Source organism: Mchenga conophoros, linkage group LG8 (assembly GCF_057382185.1).
Source record: "Mchenga conophoros isolate Kocher_MC1m ecotype Shallow Benthic linkage group LG8, M_conophoros_male_GT1.1, whole genome shotgun sequence".
Classification (NCBI taxonomy): domain Eukaryota; kingdom Metazoa; phylum Chordata; class Actinopteri; order Cichliformes; family Cichlidae; genus Mchenga; species Mchenga conophoros.
Window position 1 is genome coordinate 6,109,550 of NC_140533.1, and position 20,834 is coordinate 6,130,383.

General features: G+C 41.0%; 1 protein-coding gene across 6 annotated transcripts in view; it reads right to left on the minus strand.

The window, feature by feature from the left end:
• The window catches only part of spag9b (sperm associated antigen 9b), a 37,972-nt gene that overhangs the window by 7,657 nt on the left and 9,481 nt on the right, over nt 1-20,834 (minus strand). For 2 of the 6 annotated variants that reach the window (XM_085283745.1, XM_085283740.1), the window contains exons 2-17: nt 18,906-19,026; nt 16,496-16,566; nt 15,471-15,568; nt 9,935-10,082; nt 6,262-6,700; nt 6,060-6,153; nt 5,650-5,774; nt 5,260-5,274; nt 5,059-5,116; nt 3,717-3,869; nt 3,552-3,609; nt 3,290-3,420; nt 3,115-3,171; nt 1,500-1,679; nt 211-340; nt 28-117 (exon numbers count right to left, since the gene is read on the minus strand). In XM_085283745.1, coding sequence (XP_085139871.1) covers nt 28-117; nt 211-340; nt 1,500-1,679; nt 3,115-3,171; nt 3,290-3,420; nt 3,552-3,609; nt 3,717-3,869; nt 5,059-5,116; nt 5,260-5,274; nt 5,650-5,774; nt 6,060-6,153; nt 6,262-6,700; nt 9,935-10,082; nt 15,471-15,568; nt 16,496-16,566; nt 18,906-19,026 — 1,968 coding nt within the window. Of the gene's footprint in view, nt 1-27; nt 118-210; nt 341-1,499; nt 1,682-3,113; nt 3,172-3,289; nt 3,421-3,551; nt 3,610-3,716; nt 3,870-5,058; nt 5,117-5,259; nt 5,275-5,649; nt 5,775-6,059; nt 6,154-6,261; nt 6,701-9,934; nt 10,083-12,370; nt 12,970-15,470; nt 15,569-16,495; nt 16,567-18,905; nt 19,027-20,834 lie in introns of those variants that run through there. The other 4 variants (XM_085283744.1, XM_085283742.1, XM_085283741.1 and 1 more) reach the window with 3 other exon arrangements.

Sequence of the window (20,834 nt, forward strand, 5' to 3'; positions counted from 1 at the left end):
TCCTGTTGTGAACCAAATCTTTAAAACCTTCATAGAAGCATCTTTCTCATCTAGCGGTCTGAGGAAGACAGGAACAGGTAGACTCTTCATCTTGCTCTCTGCCTGACCACCGTTAGCCTGAAAAGCCAAACACACAAACAGTCACTGCATTTAACGCTTTGTTCTAGTGTGAACTTCCCTTTGGTACAATTAATATTCTCCTTTCCTTACTTTGTACTTCTTAGGGAGGCTCCAGCCGTACGCCTGCAGTCTGCCATCCTCCTTCTGGACGTGGGCTTTGACCTGCTGGTATTGAGCCCTCTTCTGTTCTCGCCTGGATACCACACTATCAGCTGGCGCTCTGCGGGACAAAAGAGCCGCTATTAACTCGACTCCATGTTGCATTTCCCCATCTCTCTTCTGCGCTAAACTTTGCTCCTCTTCCCCTGCTTCATACGGCCACAGCCACTGAATGAAGTTCAGAGACAGCGGACAAGAAAAGTTATGAGAAATTATTGAACTCATAGATGACTAAAGGCTAAATAAAAGAAAAGAACATTTTTCATTGATTATTTTTCTTTTTTCCTCTTCAACTGAAGATTTGCCGCCTTTCATGTCAGTAGCCACTATACTACCGCCTCAGCTCCTCTACACAGTTTATGGCTGACTAAAGAAAGGTGACTACAGATCAGGGCATCCGCTTCTCACAACAAACATGCAAACTAAGTCAGACTGAGGTGCAGGTAGGCTGCTATGATTTTGAGCGAGGTACAGGAAACTGCTGAAACACTGATGACTTACTCGTTGATTTAATTACTGATTTGTTGTCCATTGTGTCTTCCTGCACATTCTCAACTTGTCTCACTTCTCCTCAACTCACATGTGTTTCTGTGGCTGCACTGACCAGAGCTCAAATCTTGACAGCCTAAATGTTTAATTTATCAAATGTGTGTTGAAGGGCAGCGAGGTGACGCGGTGGTTAGCAGTGCTGCTTCACAGCAAGAAGGTTCTGGGTTCAGCACCACGTGGCCAGAGCCTTTCTTGCATGTTCTCCTCATGTTCGTGTGGGTTCTTTCCGGGTACTCTGGTTTCCTCCCACAGTCCATAGACATGCAGTTAGTGGGGTTGGGTTAACTGGTGATTCTAAATTAACCATAAGTGTGAATGTGAGTGTGAATGATCGTCTGTCTTTATGTGTTAGCCCTGCGACAGACTGGCGACCTGTCCAGGGTCTACCCCGCCTCTCGCCCTACGACAGCTGGGATAGGCAACCCTGAAGTGGAAGACCATGGATGAATGGAACATTTGAAGTGGGATTTTTATTTCCTAGTGTAAAAGTTCAATAGCAAAGCTAAAACAAGCTGAATACTTTTGGACACTTGGATCAAAGAATTTATCACTGAAGAAAATATTTGGAAAAATTAACAATGAATATGAGTGGGATGTTTGTGATCTTTGGTCAGTGCTCCAAAAGTAATCTCAGGAAACACGACTAACAGTGTGTGTGTTTTCTGTCTTACTCCTCATTGAGGAAGTCAAAGGCTTTGCTCTTGTCACTGGGCAGCTGCTGCAGGGTGCTGCTCTTCTTCTTGACGGACGGCTGAATCTGAGAGGTGGGTGCGTTGTACTTGACGTTTACTGGGGCCTCCGCTGCCGGCTTCTTGGCTCCTCCGCCCGACGAGCTGAACAAACGGCTGAAACTGGAGGTGTAAGGGCAGGGAAGTGGAAAGGGAAAAAGGGGGGAAGGAGGGAAACAAAGCAAACAGACAAACATATAGAGGGGCGGACACAAAAGCAGTAGCTCCAGCAACACAGGTAGGGTTTAAGAATAAAAAAGGTTCCTCTCCCAGTGCCAACACGCCATGCTAGCTTTCATTCAAACCAGGGAATTAATTCGTCTTCTAAACAGAAAAGCATCAGAGCACCTGTAAATCCAGAATGCTGGAGAGCAGGGAGTGCGGGGTTAATACTGAGCACCGACTAGGATGTTAGTCAACACAGAGCAGAACAGGCCTGACCAAAAACAACTTCACATTCCCACAACTCCTCTACAGTAAGCAAACAAGCTTTTTAGCTATCTACATACAGCAATACATTTTTACCATTTTTCTAATTAACATAAGAAAATATCTGTCAATTAAAGTGGACCAATTATGCTTTTCCTTAGTGTATATATGATATATATAATTAATGAATGTGCAAGCAAATCCTCTGAGGCTGAAGCTGAGGCCTCCCACTGCTCTAAATTCTTCCTTTCAGACTGTTTTCTTTTCTACTTTTGGACTTTTGTCAGAGAGACTGGAAAACCCTAATATGGTCATCTCTGGAAAACTGCCCACTGTGAGCACACCAGCTCCAACTGCTATTTATATCCTTTGTCTGTAAGGGACAGCCAATCAGGAGAAAGCTGGCTTAAATGGATGGAGAAGGGAGCTAAAAGTGCTCGTTACACACAGTGGCACAGTACCAGATAAATAAGAATCGCTTTAAACTGTAAATCATGCAAAGCTACTTTAATTTTTTATTTTTTAAATGTGGTGTTAGATTCTATTAAATCTATTATATCTTTAACTGTTTCAACCAAAACACTCCACCCATATTTCTGAGTTCCCTCCCCACTCTACACCAACCCTCCCAACACACCTCCTGCACACAGACGTCACAACATCAGGCAGAATAGAGGGACACACAGGAAAAAGGCAGAGATGCACATTTGTCAGATACGGTTTTATAAGTGCAGTTATTCCAGTCCCAAAGAACTGCTTCAAATAGTGCCCAGCCTCAAACCAAACTCAATCCTTATGGACTCTAACAAAGGAGAAGAACAGCAGCCTCGGAAGCTTCTGAGGTTGATTTTTACAACCAGTTTTAAAACGTAATCAAGAATCTACGACTGGTCTGAGAACTGAAAGCAGAGGCACTGCTCTCTGGATTCCTCTCCTCTGTTAGGGGTTTGTTATAAGATGAGAGCTTCAATGGTCAGTTATGTTTATCATGTCAGATTTACCTACATCCTGGAGAAACCATTCAAACATGGAATACAGAAGAAGAGCAATAAATATCAACAATCATGGTAGTCGTGATTTAAGTCCTCAAGTTAAAAAAAAACAAAAACATAAAAACACTTGAGCTTACAACTGCCAGAGGCTGGACTTCTTTTTCTCTGGAAGAGTTGGGTTCTCCTTTGAAGCCCTGAAAGAAAAAAAAACAAACAAAAAATTCTAACAATTTCTAACAAACTTTCTGTCTTAGCATATATTTTACTGTGTGCAGAAGAACATTTATATATGGACTCAGATGATCATGTTACCGGATCATCTCCGTCCATCTGACGGCCTCCTGCAGCTCCATGAGTCTCTCCTTGTACTGGTTCCTCTCCATCAGCACTCTGGCCATCTCCACCCTGGTGAAGCGCTTCCTCTGTGCTGTAGGCACATCACTCTGCAGGCAGGAGACCAATCTTTACTTAAAGATAACCGATACTTATAGCAAGTCAAATACCTCGACATTCTACGCTGCTCAGACTTGTATACGAATGCAACAAGCAGAAATAACAAGCGCCAAGGACTCACATCATCCTCATTGTCATTCTTGACCTTCTGTTTGGCTTCGTCCAGCTCTGCTCGAACTCTGCGACAGAGTAACAAAGTACACACTCAGTCTGTCAGAACTGTAAAAGTGCAGACCCTCGACTGGTGGGCAATTCATTTATACATTGTGTTTTGAAGCCGACTCACTTTTTAAGTTCTTCCTCTAATTCTTTGTTTTTTTCCTCCAGTTTGGTCTTAGCATGTGTGACAGCATTCAGCTCTCCTTGCAGTACCTCCTTCTCACACGACAGCTCATCCACACGAGATATCAGGTCATTCTTCACCACATTCAAAGCATTTCTGAAAAGTAATACATATGCAGAAAAACACACAATCTGCTGTAATATCAATTTTAAACACAAGGGGGCACCATTACTCTGTTCCTCAATATTGGTTATTTCTATATTCATTTATCCATAAACTGACCAATTTTAACTCTGTGGTAAAAGTCTATCAAGTAGAGTCAAAAAATGCCCAGCTGGTTATTTTAAAGGTGGAAACATGACTCCACCCATCAGCCATTTTTAAAATGAAGTAAAGTGGAATTTATGGTCCCGCATACGTGTCCATCCGTATACTCTTTTCGGTTGGAGAGAGTGCAGGAGAGAGATCCTGACTGCCGCTGGAAGGCAGATGATGAATCATGTATGCATCTGTCAAATGCTAACTGGTGCCAAAGTAGAGCAGGGAGTAATAGCACAGTTCATCGGGAATGGGAGAAACACGTACCTCAAAGATCCAAAAATAAAGCATGAAAAGCAGAGACAGTGGCTGCAGAGGACGATTTTCATTGTTTTTAACACTTTCAGCTGTTGCTCTGCTGCTGTTTCACTTCAGTGCTTTGCATGTTACAACTCCGCTCTTTTTTGCAGGTGGCTCACGGACCAACAATAACACGAGCAAGAAAAGCCCACAGACCAGCTGTAACCAAACCATAACTCACTGCAGACAGACAGGCGGACAGCGAACACACTCTCTGCATGACCATAAATTCATCTGCAGCCACATTGTGCCTCCTGGTGCACGCACAGTGACATATTGGACCACAGATTTATTAACAGCTTGTGACAAAATAAGACCCTCTTATGTCTTTAGAAATAAATAAATACTTATCTGGCTTTAACTAGCGAGGCACAGTGTCAGTTTATGACATGTCTGTACTCACTGGTGTCAGAAGCTGTGAGTACAAAAGGTCCAAACTGTGGGCTGTAACTGAGTCCTCACACTGTATTATAACTGCACTGTTGTAGGCTCATTAGTGCTTCTAAATTAACCGCAGGTTTGAGTGTGAGTGATTGTCTGTCTGCAGACAACCACAGCGGCTCACCTGTCCAGGCGCCTCTCGCCCTGTGGCAGCTGGCAGGTTTGCAGCACTCTGGGATACACTTATTTCTGCTGCTCTTAATAGTCTGCATTGGTTACCATTGAAATAAAATACTTGTGTACAGCTTGAACAGCTCGCCTCCAAAACTTTTCAGTGATTACTCACTTGGTCTCTAGCAGCTGGGTGTTCTCATGGATAAGGTGTTCAACTTCTCGCCCCATACCTGAAAATGATCAGAGACCGATATTAAATCAAAATATCAATCAAAATCTTACTGACACCTATTTTTTTTATTCTATATTGTTTAGTATTTTTAAGTTCTTACATGTGTATGTCTATCCTACACACTAACTCTCTCAGTCTTACCTAAAAAGTTGTAGTCTGAGAGTCATGCAAAGGGGAATAAGAAAGCGCTTTATGAGACTCTGCAAGTAGGTTAAGTGCTCTCGTTTTAACACGTCTAATTTATAACATCACGGCTCTTCACAGCACAGCAGAGGCACTATAATTTACTCAGCCTATCCAGGAAAGAAACGTCACAGAGGGGACACATTATACACACAAATGAGGAACTCGATGAGCTAGTTAATAGAGAGAGAAATTCACTGACACACACCAGAAAACTCATCTGTATAGATGATAATGCCCGACAGCCAAAGAAAAGACAATTCAGAGAATACGAGAGGAGGGTAAAATTGGTAGTAAAATTAAAGACTGAGGCTACATCGTTACTCCTGACAGAGTGAGACTTCTTACCCAGCAGGTCAGCTCCTTCATCCACATCTCCTATGAGGTCATTTCCTGCAGACGACAGCTCCTCAAACAGAGAGTCGGTGTTGCGGTCGAATGCTAGATTCTCTACGCCACCTTTAGTTGGTGTGCTGAAAGGACAGGTGGGACACAGAGGAAAGGGAGAAAAGGATTATTATCATGAAGAAGAATGCGTGATTTTGCAATACTTTAGCACTTTTATCAGCAATAAAGCGGACTGATAAGGTGAGGCTCATTAGCGAGGTTACAATGAATATGATGGACATGAGTGCAATTGTATATATATATTTTAATAGTTATGTAAAAGCTCACAGATAAACTGATGAATACATATAACTTCATATTATTCATTGATAAACATAATTATTGCTTATGCTCTTAGGTTACTGCTGTACCTTGTTCCTCTGCAGCCAGCGAGGTCCATGTCCAGCTCAGGGGTGGACTCTATGATAGCCTGCACCTCAGACTTCTCCAGGCTATCTGCTCCATCTATAACCAGCACAGATTTAATACTGGCACAGTCTTAACTGAGAACAATTACAAGGGAGTGCAGTCATGTTACCGCAACAGAGAAGCTGTGATAAGAGAAGCACTGACCATCCTCTTTAAGAGGTGTAGTATCAGACTCAGGACCCTTCTGCTGTCCTTCCTGCACCGCTGCTATGTTCTTATTGCTCTCTGGCTTTCCACTGCTCCGGTCCAGGTTTTTGTTGTGGCCATCTGAAGTTTCCTGGTCCTTTAAGGGGGTGTCCACAGACTCCATGGCAACATCAGAAGCAGACCCTCTCCCAAGACTAGACATGGGACTCATGCCAGTGGAACCACCATCAAAAGGAGACAGTGGTGTGGTGGACTGAGAATTATTGCTGTAGTTAGATGTGGGGGTGTTTGATTTAGAGGCACCCCCCAGCGAGGGAGTGGTGGATTTGGACCCTCCATCTTGTAAAGACACAGGTGTTCCGTTTTTAGAGACGCTTCCCTGGTTGGTTTGCGTGTTGGACCTGGAACTCCCACAGTTCAGTTGGGACAGTTCATCCTTAAGGTGAAGGAGGAAAACGGCAATCAGAAGATACGAGGTAGCAAAAAATAAAACTATGAGCCTCAGGAAGTCTTTAAAACTTTAAAATTCACTCCTTATCAATTGTAAAAAGTAGGTTATGTGCACCTCGCTGCATTCATAACAAAGCCAAGCAAAGTTCACATAAAAATGACTGTCATTCAATTGTAGTTCCACTAGGACATCATCAGTAAGGAGAATCTACATTTCCTCCATTCAAACAGAACATTATGTGTTAACCATGTTAAAATGGGAACATTTTACCATGCAGCTAAACACACGGATACACACAAAAACCCAACCCAGAATGCAACATGCTAAACAAACCCTTTATTCAATTAAAGCTAAAATATTACAAAACCATAGATGAACAAGGCATCAAATAGTGTCTAAAAGACAAGAAGAGTAAGATTATGGAGTGGCCGAGCCAGTTTCCAGACCTCAATCCTGCCATAAAAATCTGTGGACGGAGCTGAAGCTTCGAGTCGCCAAGCAGCAGATTTAAAGAGTTTCTGTAAAGACGAGTGGGCCAAACTCGTTACGGAGATGTGCGAAAACCTGGTGACCAACTACAAGAAATGTCTTACTGTTCAAAGTGCACGCCAAACAGGATTTCTCCACCAAGTACTGTCATGTTTTGCTTTGGGATTAAATACTTATTTCACTTAATGACATGCAAATCTTTTTATGACTTGTGTAATTTGATTTTGGGGTTTGTTTGTTTTTTATTTGTGGTTCATGTTCTCTCTCTTTCTCACACTCCATTAAAATGAAATTAACAGAAAAACAGACTGTTCATTACTTTAAGTGAACATACTTACAAATTCAGCAGGATAGCAAATAATTATTTCCCCCACTGTACTTCACTAGGCTTGTACTGCAAATACGCCAAACTACTTTTTTCCTCTGTATTATGACTGTGCTCCAAGTGTCGTTGAAACTACTCCATCCTGCAGTTTTCATCATCTTGTTTGATGTCATCTTTACTAAAAACCAAAAATGTATCTCAATGACAGAAAACACATTTTTATTTTGGCACAAGCTGCTCGAGCTTTCCAGTCGAAACTGTGCCCGACATGGGCAGGATTATTCCGATATAAGAAATAAGAAACGTCACTTTTGACTGATTTTCAGTTACTTATCTGACCTCACCTCCGACAGGCTTCAGTTTACACTGTATATTCCGCTACAAGGCATTTTTTGCTGCTGTAATTACTAAAAGTCTATAAAGGACATCAATCCAAGTTTAGTGGATGCCGCATGTAGTTATCTGCTAATTAACTGGATCACTTGATTACCAGCTTCTTGATCAGTTTTCTAGGATCCTCAATGCCAGGAGTGGTGCACTGTTACAGGTCTGGTGCAGAGTCCATTCCGCCTCAAAGAATCATTCCACATTTAAACAGGTTTAAGTTTCCCTCAATCTGGGATGCAGGCCCCAAACAGCTCAACTTCACAAATCTTTTAAAATGTCATTAAACCTGAATTATTGTTTCTAGTTCATTTAATAAAAGAGGCAAAGAGGCACTTCCCCTTCTGATACTGCTAAAACACTCTGTTGCTAGGCAAGCATCGTGCATTATCACTGGGACAAAGTATTTTTAGTTTTTAGCATGAGCAAATATTAAAACACACAAACACACACAGTGCAAAACCTGCAAACCACCTAAGACAGAGCACAGAACTACATTAGCCTGGTGGATGCACAGGCTATAGTTTCTACCTGGTCCTGATCAACATCCACATTGGGAACATTCTGTGGTGAACTTTCAACTTCCACTGTGACTGGAGAAAACAGTTCTTCAAGCTGAGAAACATTGGAAATGAATTATTCACTAAACACACTATGTAGTTTTACTGCTATATAGTGGCCACGCTAATGTGAAACCACTCTAAGGAAGATGAAAAGCTCAAAAGCCAACAACAGGAAAAGTGTGGGAAAGGCCTGAACTTATGAAACATAGCAGTGAGTCCTGTTCAAGGCTTCCTTTGGCAGTAAAGGTCACCGCTTTGCCGAAATCTCTCTATAAAAGTCAATCAAATCAAAACTTTCAAGTATTACGTTCATCCTCTAAAGTTCACGAGCACTTAGCAGAGGCATTTCGATTTTCTAAGCCTCAATTGTTTTGATCCTCTAATGCCGGAGACCTCTATCCCATAAATAGGACAGTGCTGATGCAAAAGAATCAATCAGGACAATAACGCCATCATCCAGATCCCTCTGTCATCTTGACAAACACAAAAGGAATAAAGAGGCGTTCGCAGACAGTATTAGAGAATTAAATTATATCCATGCTACAGTTTCCTCTAACATAATCCCTCTTCCCTCTCCGAGTCCACCTATTCTCCTCCCTCTGCACCGGTGGGAGTATTTCCTTTCAGGTTACTTGTCTGCACAATGGCGTCACTCCATTGTTGCTATAGTTACACTGTACAGCCAATTGGGGGAGAACAGTGCTCAACTGTTGCCTGTGGCTCTTTCCTAAGCTTCCAAAAAAACATCTGCACACAAACACATACAAGCTGCTGAACGCGGCGGGAGAATGGGATCATTAACTAAATCTTCTGAAAAGGTCAACTAAGAGGACCAAACACAAAGGCACTGCTGTGCAGCTGGACTAAGAGTGTAAAACCGTGTCATTGTGTAAAAGCTAAGTTGGAAAAAGGATACACTGGGATATACCAGCATTGCAAAACTTTGATAACTGAATGTTATTTCACTTTCACACTCTTAAAATGTCCTCTTGACCCAGTACTAGTGTAATAACTACAAATGAATACTTATTAGATGCTCATAAATATTCATGATGGAGCTTTGCTGGAAGCATGGTTACCAACAGCAACAATGTGAAGACACACTGTCCTTTCTACCCTCCCCTGAGGTTAAAGGCAGGCCCCCGAATGGTACCACTTTCCCTGTTTCCTGGGCTCCACGCCACCCCATCTCGCTCTCTCTCGCACGCGCTGTTAAAAATTCTGGGCACACTGAACAACCCTTTCTCTCTAGATGGAAATGTAGTCTTTCTTTGGTGTTTCTGCTGGCACTGGATGCTTTCGATTTAGCTTCACAAACTCTTAAGCGAACACGAGATGATGTCATGGATCTGATCCGTGGGAAGCTTGCTAACTTTACACTTTGGAATTGTTGATATGAAGAGAAGTCTTTCTTTGGAATGAATTAACAGTGCAAACAGTGACCTGCCTACGTCATACCTTGAGGCTGGTGTTAGACCGTGGATGGCTAAGGTTGTTGAATCTCCATGGTTCAGATGGGGTGTCCACGGGTTCTCTGTGGAGGTCAGGGGTCATGCCTTCAGCTGCAGGAAGTTGGAACAGGCCCATGGAGACTGGACGCTCCTTCCTGGAGACGGAGAGACGCAGAAAGAGGGATAACTCAAACGTGATGAGAACAACTTAGGAAGGAGTGAACGATTTTCTAAGGGGCTGGTCTGTTAATGTTTTACAATTAGCCATGCCAACGTTAAAAATCCCAACTGAAAATGTGAAAATCATCCAAACACTTTCATTAAAACACTGAAACAAGATGTAAATGAATAATTTCCTTCAATACATAAAAGGTAGAAAAGATGTTCAGAATAAAAAAAAAATTAAAGGAATGAGACATATTTTTCAAATACCAGCAGTTTGTTTTTATTTGTTCAAATACTAAATATTTAAACAAAGCCTTTCATAGTAGAAAATGAAAGCTCTTTATTTCTTACTGGAAATTAACTGCTGCAGCATACCTACCTACATATGTCCTCAGAGACTTATGTGAGCTGGTCTCTGAGGTCAATCTTTAGCTACGTCCACATTAATCATTTTAATTTTCAAAGGCATAACCTTTGCACAAAAACAATAGTGCCGCATTATCGGAACAATAAAACTCCGGGTCTACGTTTTAGTCTCTCTGCTCAGCATGTGAGGCTTTAAAAACAAAGCCACATACACTGACGTTAGCTGCCACATGGGTACTGTGGGTCACTCCCACAGACTGTATAAAAAAAAAATCTTCCGAGTTTAAAAAGTAAAGTGTTTTAAGCCTGCATTCTTTCTACTGACCACAACAGCAACACCTGCAGTTACAAATATACTTCCAAGCTCTACAGAAAGGCCATTGGTCATTCCCATAGCAAAGAATTATCCATGCACACATTTGTCTTGGCAATCACAAGTTGTAAGCTAATAATTATTTAGTAGTTGGTCTTAAACTACAGCATTAATTAATTAAAACTAAAATTCTGACCTGATTATAGTGCTCATAAAGAAAAAGGTGAAGGTATCACTAAAGTTAACAACTTATCCCAAGAATATTATTCCCTTGGCAAGTGACTGACAAGGTCTGTATGATAGATAGAGGATTTTACGCTTTGTGCAAATCCACCTTGAATTGGCTTAGTAAGTTCATCATGACTGAATTTGATAAGCTCCATGAATATCTATACCAAATTTTACAATGTTTAATCCATTAGTTGCTGAGATATTGTAGTCACACTGCTAGCAGAGCTAAAGATTACATTTATTTTGCAGCAGAGGTCTTAATTAAAAAGGAACCACAGAAAAATGCAGGACGTGTACATTAATGAGTGTAGTTTATGTGATACTATACAAACCATGGGTTCTTACTGAATTTAATCCTTTTTGTTCTGTTTTGTTAAACAGTTACTGTTATACTCCCCCAAAAAAATCTTCCATTTAATTTGATCTTGCTAAATTAAATGGACATTTTCCAGTGCAGTGAAAGCAGATCATCATGATGTAATCAGTTAGACAAAACAACACAAAGTGTGTGACAAAACTGAATGGGGATTTCACAGAGAGGTGTTGTAGCAAAGACTCCCTTGGCACTGAAGTGGTGGGAGGAGAAAAATAACTTGTTGCCTCATAAACTCAATTAGCTCCCAACTACTAGGCTCAGGCAAGTCACACAAAACCCAACTTTACCAGCCTCTATCAGAGAAAAGGTGCATTTTGTGATCTGTGTTATTAATGTACAGCTTAGGAAGAAATCATCTTCAGCTTCAATAAATAAACTCTGGCAGCTCAGCTGCCTGGAAGTGATGCACACAAACTTTGACAACAACTGTAACACAGCGTTCTCCACTGCATCGAGCTAATACACACAAGCAGCTTTTCACACTACAGTGACCAAAAAAAACAAAAAAAACAACTGTTGTAGAGTGAAGAGAACAATGGCTGCCATGGGGAATAAAGCAGCCGGTAAGCAGCGATTAAAAGCAGCCCTAAAAAAACAATAGACACAGCAGTCACACGCAGGCCCACTGATGGTGAGCGGCACTCGTTTTTGTTTTTTGAAACATAACGGGGGGAAAAATATATTTTACATGTTAAGCTTACCAGCGCCAGTTTTCAGTTTTACTTTCAAAAGATGGTTATTCTCAACCGGTACACCCACCAAAACCACCAATTTCAAAAGTGAAATTGGGAAAGATGATTTAGTCAAGATATGACTCATGCCACTCACATCCCTCTCTCTCTTTTGACCTACTTTTAGAGTGCAGTCTGATAGTGTCAGACAAACGCACCCACATGGCAGCAACACTACAAGGTTTCAAAGACTCTGTAACTGCAATTACTGATTTCACATAACTACGCAACTCACATAACACAAACAAACATATTTTGTACCTGCTGGGTCTGGGTAAGGAGGGTAAGGAAGGCAGGGCAGGTAAGCCTCCGGTAGAAACAGAGTAGTGAACCAGCAGCAGCACTGATAGAGAGACTAGCACAGCAGAATTGATGACCACCGCTCCCCCTACAAAGCCAAAAACAAACAGCAGCATACACCCGGGGCTCATGGCCCCCCCCAAATCATGGCCGCTCGCCGGAGACAGGTAACCGCACTCTGCTGTTTTCGGTTTTACTACTGCGGGTACATCTACGGCAGAAGTCAAAGATGTTGTATCCTCCTAGGTCAAAGTCCCCAATGAGTGCAGAGCTGTGGGCTCTGCAGCTCAGTGCTGAGGCACCAAGAGACAGTGGGAGCAGGTCAGAAGCGCAGCAATGTGTCAGCAACAATCACAACAACAGTAATCCTGGTGGCTTCAGCACCAGTCAGAGATTAGAGCAGCGCGGCAGATGATCCGGAGCAGAGAGAGACTGGTAGCTTCAGCTCTCGTTTCACTGTACTCCACTGGAAGGTGATTGTTTTTCTTGCTCCTTTCCTCTTCCTATCCTCTGCCGAGATGCCACACGGCAGCCACTGTGCAGTCTAGAACACTCTGACGCTTTCCCTCTCTCCGTGCGATAGCACCCACTACCACCCCTCCCTCTCAGTCTCTCTCTCCATCTCCCTCTCCCTTTTGGATGCTGAGGCAGCTCGTTCCATATGCCTCTTCTCAGGCTGCAGCTTACTGGCTGCATAATGAGGAGACTGATCAAAACGAGCGTGTGTGTGTGTGTGTGTGTGTGTGTGTGTGTGTGTGTGTGTGTGTGTGTGTGTGTGTGTGAGTGAGAGAGTGCGTGCATCTGCATGCGAGGGTGTGAGTGAGAAACTGCATTCACTGAATGCATCAGGTATCTAATGTTAAATTTTGTCAACAGTAAAAAATGCTGGACGAAAAAAAAAATATGGGGGGGGGGGGGCCTTCAGTTTAGCTCAGTGGGTGTTCAGGTGACTACAGGCTGTGTGGCCACAAAGCAGCAGCCCAGGTTTGAGTCCAAAGTTCAAGTCCAAGTTATAATAAAATTAGATTACTACATTTAGATTATATATGTAAGCTCAGTATAGCAATCTGTATGCATCTGTGCCTGGAACGTGTTGCATGTTCAGTTATTTGAGCACAGCCATGTTAGGTTGAGCTAAACGCAAGGCTAACATGCTTCATGCTGATGTTGTAGGCATCTTATTCTGCTCATTTTCAGCTCAATAGTTTAAGTCCTGGACTCCGCTAGAGCAGCTTTGTGTGATTAGCTCTTCATAATAATCCTTATTGTATATATGCCCCTTCACTTTAAGCCAACTGCTCTCTGATTGGCTGCCCTTTGTAAAGAGAAAGTTTGAACAGGAGGTGGGTGGGGCTTCTGGACAGAGATGTGTGCACGAGCTGCCCAGATTAACCCTTTATCTCTTGAAAAGCTACTAGCTGTAACCTTTGAGGCTCTTTTCTGAAATGAGCAGCCTCTGCCTATGCAGCTACCCTTGATTCTATTCAAATGGTCATCAAAGTTTTTATTGATATACACTGAGGTGTCAAAACCATCATTAAGGGTACAAGTGAGGCTGTCATTTGACAACTTCCCCTGTACTCTTAATGATGAGCACAGTAATATCTGTTGTGTTATAAATAACATCATACAAAGTCAAGAAAAGAGGGAAAAAAACTAATTTAGCGGATAATTTAGCACTCCACCTCCCACAATGGTGGGTCGAAAGTAGTGTTTCAACTTTTATGGCTACACTTTTCAAATTTTGACGCAGATGTTTGTAGATCAAAATGCAAAGCTGGTTATGGAAACACGTCTAATCTGAGGAAATATCTGGACAACCAAACACTTGTCAAAGTTGAATGTACCACATCTGACAGCATGAATGTCAAATTCACAGAAGGACTAAAGGCTAAATTTTGCACTTATTTGAGGATGATGGTGATGATGAAGCTTTTAGAGAGGCAGCGATAGCTTCCAATCCTGTAGCGGGATAAGTTATCACAGGAATTGGACTGTTTACTGCTTGTAAATGTTTTAACTTAACAGTTAACAGCATGGACTCACCATGTTTACAGCATGTTGTAAGTGCAAGGAAGACTCTCTGCTGGGTAAAAAAAAAAATCATCTTAAATGTGCAAATTGTTAAGCTGGACCTTACTAACATGAAGCTGTAAAGTTACAGCAGCACAAACTGTGCACTCCCACTGTTTGAGATGATGATGCAGAAAATATAAATGCTGTTGTACTTGGTTCCAAGTCTCTTTTACATCACTGGAATAACAGCGCACACACACACACACACACACACACACACACAATACTTGTCCAATACATAAAATACATTTTACATTTCCACGTCTTTAGTGGGCTATGTGACTGTAACCTTCACCGTTTTTAATGAATCCAGTTTAAAGTGTCAGAACTCTCATGTACGCCTTTCACCTGAGAAATAAACAGCAGCGCCGAGAACACACTCAGCGTTAAAATAGTAAGCTGCTATTTCACTGCTCATGTTCACTGCTAAACACCAATATTAACTAATCTCAATGACTTCTTGTCTCTTTTGCAACAGTGCTGCTGTGTCGTAATACGGTTATTTTTTTAAAATAGATTTTATAGAAAATGTTAAAAAAATAAATAAATAAAAAAATCACAATTTCATCAGCATCACCTTGTTACAACATGTGTGGCTCGAGTAGGCAACACTCCTAATGATCATTTTGCAGAGTAATAGGAGGCATTCATTGCCCATTTGTGGGTGAGCACGTGCAGAGCCCAAAGCAGAAAGCCCGGGTTAACAGAGAAAGTTGGTAATCATCACCGTGACACCAATTATCTCCTACTGGGATTTTGGGGGTTTTTTTAAGCCTGACTGTTTGAACTTCCTTTTTATTACATCCCTGTGGTGAAGAAGGTAAAAAGTTTTCAATAAATAAAAAGTCTCAAATGTGAAATATGGACTCTCAGGTACCTGTGCTGGTTCAGATATTGAAGGTACCCAACTGTCTCCAACTATAATATGAAACAAGAAAAGAAAAGAGGAGAAAAAAAAAAAAGAAAAACAGTGCGGTTGTCTAACCGTGTCCTGACTGATGTTCCTGTATCTGAGGGCTCTGCTGTCATCGCTGCATGTTGGTGTTTAGTCCGCTCCAGATGCTCCATGTAGCTGTGGATCATCTAAAAGATATACAAGCGAGACGATCGTTAGGACATGAAGTGATCTCACTGATACAAACTGCACTAATGAATATGAAGTGCTTTGGGTCCACAGCTGTGACAGTCAGCCTTACAAAGAACCATGTTGATGCAGTGTGTAGGTGACAGCCTTCATTAGGCTTTCATCTCCCCTGTTCAACATTATTCAGATTAGCAGTTGGCTGCTGAGGCCTCAGAGGTTTATTTGGACATAGAGGCAACAGTTAGTGATAAATAATGAACAACAGACAGGGACAGACTGAAGGCTCAGCAAAAACCTCATTTACAGTCAGATTCTTCATGTTTAAAATCATTCTTTTTCTTCTTTTCCTCAACAATTTGTTGTTACATTTGTTTTTCCATTTAAGACTCAAACTGATTCTTGATGGTCTCCTGAAAAAAAAAGAAAAGGCTCGACTTTTGATGTGCAGTTACTTATGATCCATTACTTATCACGGTGTTTGAAAACACTCCACTGTGTGGTCACAGGTAAGTCCTCCCCACACATGAATGCACATGAATAACCTTATAAACTTGAATATGCAGGTAAAGAACAGCATATGTTAAATGTACACACAGACATACACATTAGTTCAGTGAAACATTCTGTCATGCTGAGATTATAACCTGTTACTTTTGATGTTTTTTGGGATAATGAGACATATTTAATATCATTACACTGCAAAATAATCTGATCTTAAAAATGACTAAAATACAGAAAACAGCTATCAACCAATCAAATCTTAAGGATATGGAAACCATATGGAGTTTCTTGGCTGCTTATCCCAGCACGTTTTCACTTATTCTTTATTTATATGCTGTGCAAGTTATAAAAATAATAATATTACAGATTTTTTCCCCACAGCTTACTGTAAAAGCATCCATACAAACATCTCCTCACACTCTTACCTCAGTGTGTCTCTGATGAAGGGCATTGTACTCTTTTTTGAGCTCTGCTTCTCTCTCCTCCAATCTGCTAACTGGATAAGAAACAAAGTTCATATAATGAAAACAGGAACAGGACTAGAACCAATTTTACTGAAAATACTGAAAGACTAGACTCTATGAGAGTGGAAAATCCAATGTTTTTACATGTTATGTCACTGAGCATGATACAGTTATCTGCTGCAGTAATATCTCAGAGCCAGAAGAGGGCTGCCATGCACCAACAAAATCCTCCCGAGTGCCACCAAAGAACTGGGGGCAGATGTACCCACAGCTCTGAATACCCAACATCAAGTCCAAAAGGCATCCTTTTTGCTTTTCCACTACTAAAAATAATAATGAAATTAATAAAAATAAAAAAATCATCATCACTCTGAATGTGTATCTCCTGCATGTTGAGTAGCTCAGTTGGATAAAAGACAAATGCTGCTGATTCCAGCTGTTTGTAGTTTTATTTCTTTTTTTTTTGGAGTCTTTCTTCTGAGTTTTTACTACAGGGCTGATCTAACAGCAAATGACACTGTAATCCTTAGAGTTGAGCTTTCAGGCACAGTCACAGTTTAGAAGCTGGAATAAGTTTTCAATGTAACTCATAGAAATTAATAAACTTTACGTATAAGCCTAAATTTAATATTTGATATATCTACTTAAGTGTGTATCAGTGTGCTAACGAAGTAAATGTAGAACTTGACTTTAATTATAAAAATAGATTACCTTTATTAATAAGGCCGAGTTGTGCGTCAGATGTCGCTAGATCTAAAACCTCATTCATAGACAATATAGTGCAACTACTGTCAGTGTCATGGAGATGAACCTGTTAGCATCATGACTGTTTACACCTTCATATTAAACACAGATTTTAACAGAAAGAGGTCTGCAGTAGCTGTATCCATGTCTGACAAAAGCTAAAGGAACTTCAAGGAATAAGAATGGAAATGATGCATCTTTATAATTAGTAAAAAATAAATAAACACATAAACATTGCTCTGAGTTCTATCCAGCCAGTTGAGGACAACTTACTGATTCCAGTGTTTGTGGCTCTCAGGTGGCCCTGCTCATTCAGGGCCAAACAGTCGGGCAGTAGATTACTGTGTTATTCAGATTCCAGCCATGCAAGTGCACTCCGTCAAAGGTGGCCCTAAAGGTTTGCAGAAGCCTGAGTACTAGCAGCACCCTCTGCCTTGAACATGCACAAAGTTTCAAATCCGCAGATGTTTAGCAAAGCTTGATTCGAGAATTCTTGAGAATCAACATGCACGTTAGCAATGACGAGCACCAGAGCAGCTGCATATTGTGGGGAAAACTGTGATTTAGTTTGGGTTTTTTTGAGGGGGCTCATAGAGGAAGTAGATGTGAAAGAGTGCAGCAGAAATAACTGCGGTGTTATTTACAGGTGTGTTCACAAAACAGTGTGATTGTTAAGGAAAGCCCCACATGCAAACAATTAATCCTCTCACAAATAAAACAAGACTTGATCTGGTTCTGATCGTGACTTGTGTTAAAATCTGGCTCACTTGTGTGTCAGAATTTGCACATAGTCTACATGAATTCACAGTTTTCTACATAAAAAGTCAGATTTTTAAATCAGTTTTCCAATTCAGATGTCATTTAGTCAAACGTCGTCATGCCTATTAAGGCCTGTTATGTGCCAGGAAATAATATAAACATGAAAACTCCTGATAACAAATGTCTTGTTGTCAAAACACATTATCCAATTAGAGCTTGGAGCTAAATTTGGTGCGCTTTACACAGACGTGTTTCCACTGACAGGAACACAGTGCAGTGATGCAGTTCTCTCTGCTGCCAATTCTGACCATGAACATAAATTACAGACTAAATGAAACTGGCACAATGACATAACCAGAAAAAAGAGGAAGCGTCAGATCGAAAGAATTAAAAAGAGATTTGCTGAGAATTCGCAAATTTCCCCTGAGCATGGAAGAAGAGGAATGTGCTGCGATACTGTGGTGGACCAAACAGACAGTGACACACTATGTCACCAGTGGAGTAATGCCCACATCATGAAGGGTTTTTTTTTTTTTTTCATGCCTTTGAAAGGCTCCCACACTGTGAGGGATGGTATCGTTCTTAAGTACTACTTCAGAAATGAACTTATTATATCACATCTAAAATATATTATTTTTTTAGATTAAAGCCCAGTAAAACTTTCCTGGGCTTTAAACGTACTCTATTGGAGCTCATTTAGTAAGTTAAGCACTTCACAGTATGTCACTAATAGGCTTCATTCAGGTGGTCTTTTTGCCCTGTGGCACATCAGGAAAATAAACATTCACAAAAGCTTCAAACTGTGGATGCTGTTCACAGGGTGTGTGTGTGTGTGTGTCGTTACAGATAAAACGCAAATTCAACTTACTCTGATCTGCATAGTTTCTAGTTTTTAGCTCTAGCTGCCGTGTGTGAGATTCCAACGTCACCAGTCGACACTGGAGATCCTTCTTCTCGCCATCCTGGGAGTCTTCCAAGGCGATGTACCTCTGCAGATTGACACAGTGAAAACAGATATTTATTACCACAGCACTGACATTAACAAGAGTACTGTAAGCTACTGTAAGCACCAGAACATCCACTGATGATTTGTTTATGACAGCATCAGGAGGAAAAAATGTCACACATGCATGTGAGCGGTCAGCTTCCTTAGCCAGTCAAGCAATCATTGCCTGAAAGAGAAGAATGAAATAGAGCTGTGTGGGCTAAATGTTGCATCTGTGTGTACTTGATAACAATCTGGGCGATACTAATACTATTAATACAAATAGGAAACAAAGCACAGAGTCTGTCTTCTGTTCATTATCAAAGTTATCCAACATCTCAGCACAACAGGTGCAAAGCAACAGCTTCCTCACAGCTTGTGCTTGAGTGCTTTTCTGTGTACTATTTGATATCCGTATCAGGATTGGTTTTGCAGCCTTCACAGCAGCAGCTGTCAGCAACCTCAGTCCTCTAAAACAGTACTGGACATGCAATCATGTTAAATCATTACTATGATAAACTCACCTCCTGATTTTCAACCCCTTTCTTCAAACTGTCTCCAGCCAAAAACCCATCAGTCAACATTAAATCTAACACATAAGATGAAACTGTAAAGAGATCTGGCAAAGTGGGTTTCTAAAGGATCCAATAACAAAAAAAGAAGTAAATGAAATTCTTTAAAGAAGCAAATACGACGAAATATGACTCAAAAGACCACAAGAATTCTCAAAACAGGTTTATGAACTTTGAGTGAACTCCAGTACGACATAAACAAAACTACCTTATACTGTTTAACTACAAGCACGAACCTTGTGGCACCAGTACGAAAGTCAGGAAATCACCATAGGTGCTGACACTGACTGTTTACCAAGGTGGTGGAGTAACCAAGCCAGTAGAGCTACATTACTAGAGTGACCATAAAATCTTCAGTTATTTCAGTCTAGCACTCATCATTTTGCTCTTGTAGTGTAACATACTGTGCAGCAGTATGTTACAATAAAGCAAGACTCTTATTACATTATAAAACAGAAATCAGTAATGCTGATTCATGTAGCACTATCAGTCTGCTACAGCGGTTATAATGAAGAACAGAACAGCAAACCTCAGTATTCACATGATAGGGTGGGGCTAGGTTTCACAATGAGTTCACTCAAAGCCTTGGCTGATTGTGACCCACACCCATTTTCACACCTTGGCTTGTGTGATTAGGTGGAGGATCAATAGGGGGTCCATGACCCTCTTGCAGACTCTCCACCAGTTGCTCTTAGAACTGAGGAAGCTTCTCAGATGAGAGGCGAAACGTCTTCAAGGAAACTTAAAGTCCAGACGCTTTTCTTTCCAGCTCTTTAGACTACAATGACCTGGATGACTGAGAACCTTCACAGACAGAACAGCAAAGCGTTTTGGCCTAAGTGCATTTCTGCACACACAGTGGGTGACAAAGAGAGAGACAAGAAAGTTTACTTCCTACTTTACTGTTTATACCAGCAACAAAACAGAGTTAACATTGTTCATACACAACAAATAAGGAACTAGTCGACTCTCTTTTATTAACGGACTTAACTGAAACGGTACAAGCTGAACATATAAAATGTTTGAAGTTAGAAAATCTGTCTGGTTCTGTATTCTTTTTTCAAGCTGGCAACAGTAGACTAATTTATAAGGTAAATTAGGGGTTGCACATCTTGTATTAGCCAAACGGGCGACTAAGTATAGGCACTTATCCAGTGCATCGGATCAGCATGTGTTTAGGCTTTGCTGCTAATGCGGCTAAAAAAAAGGTTATTGTTTCTTACATGAATATTTTCTATGT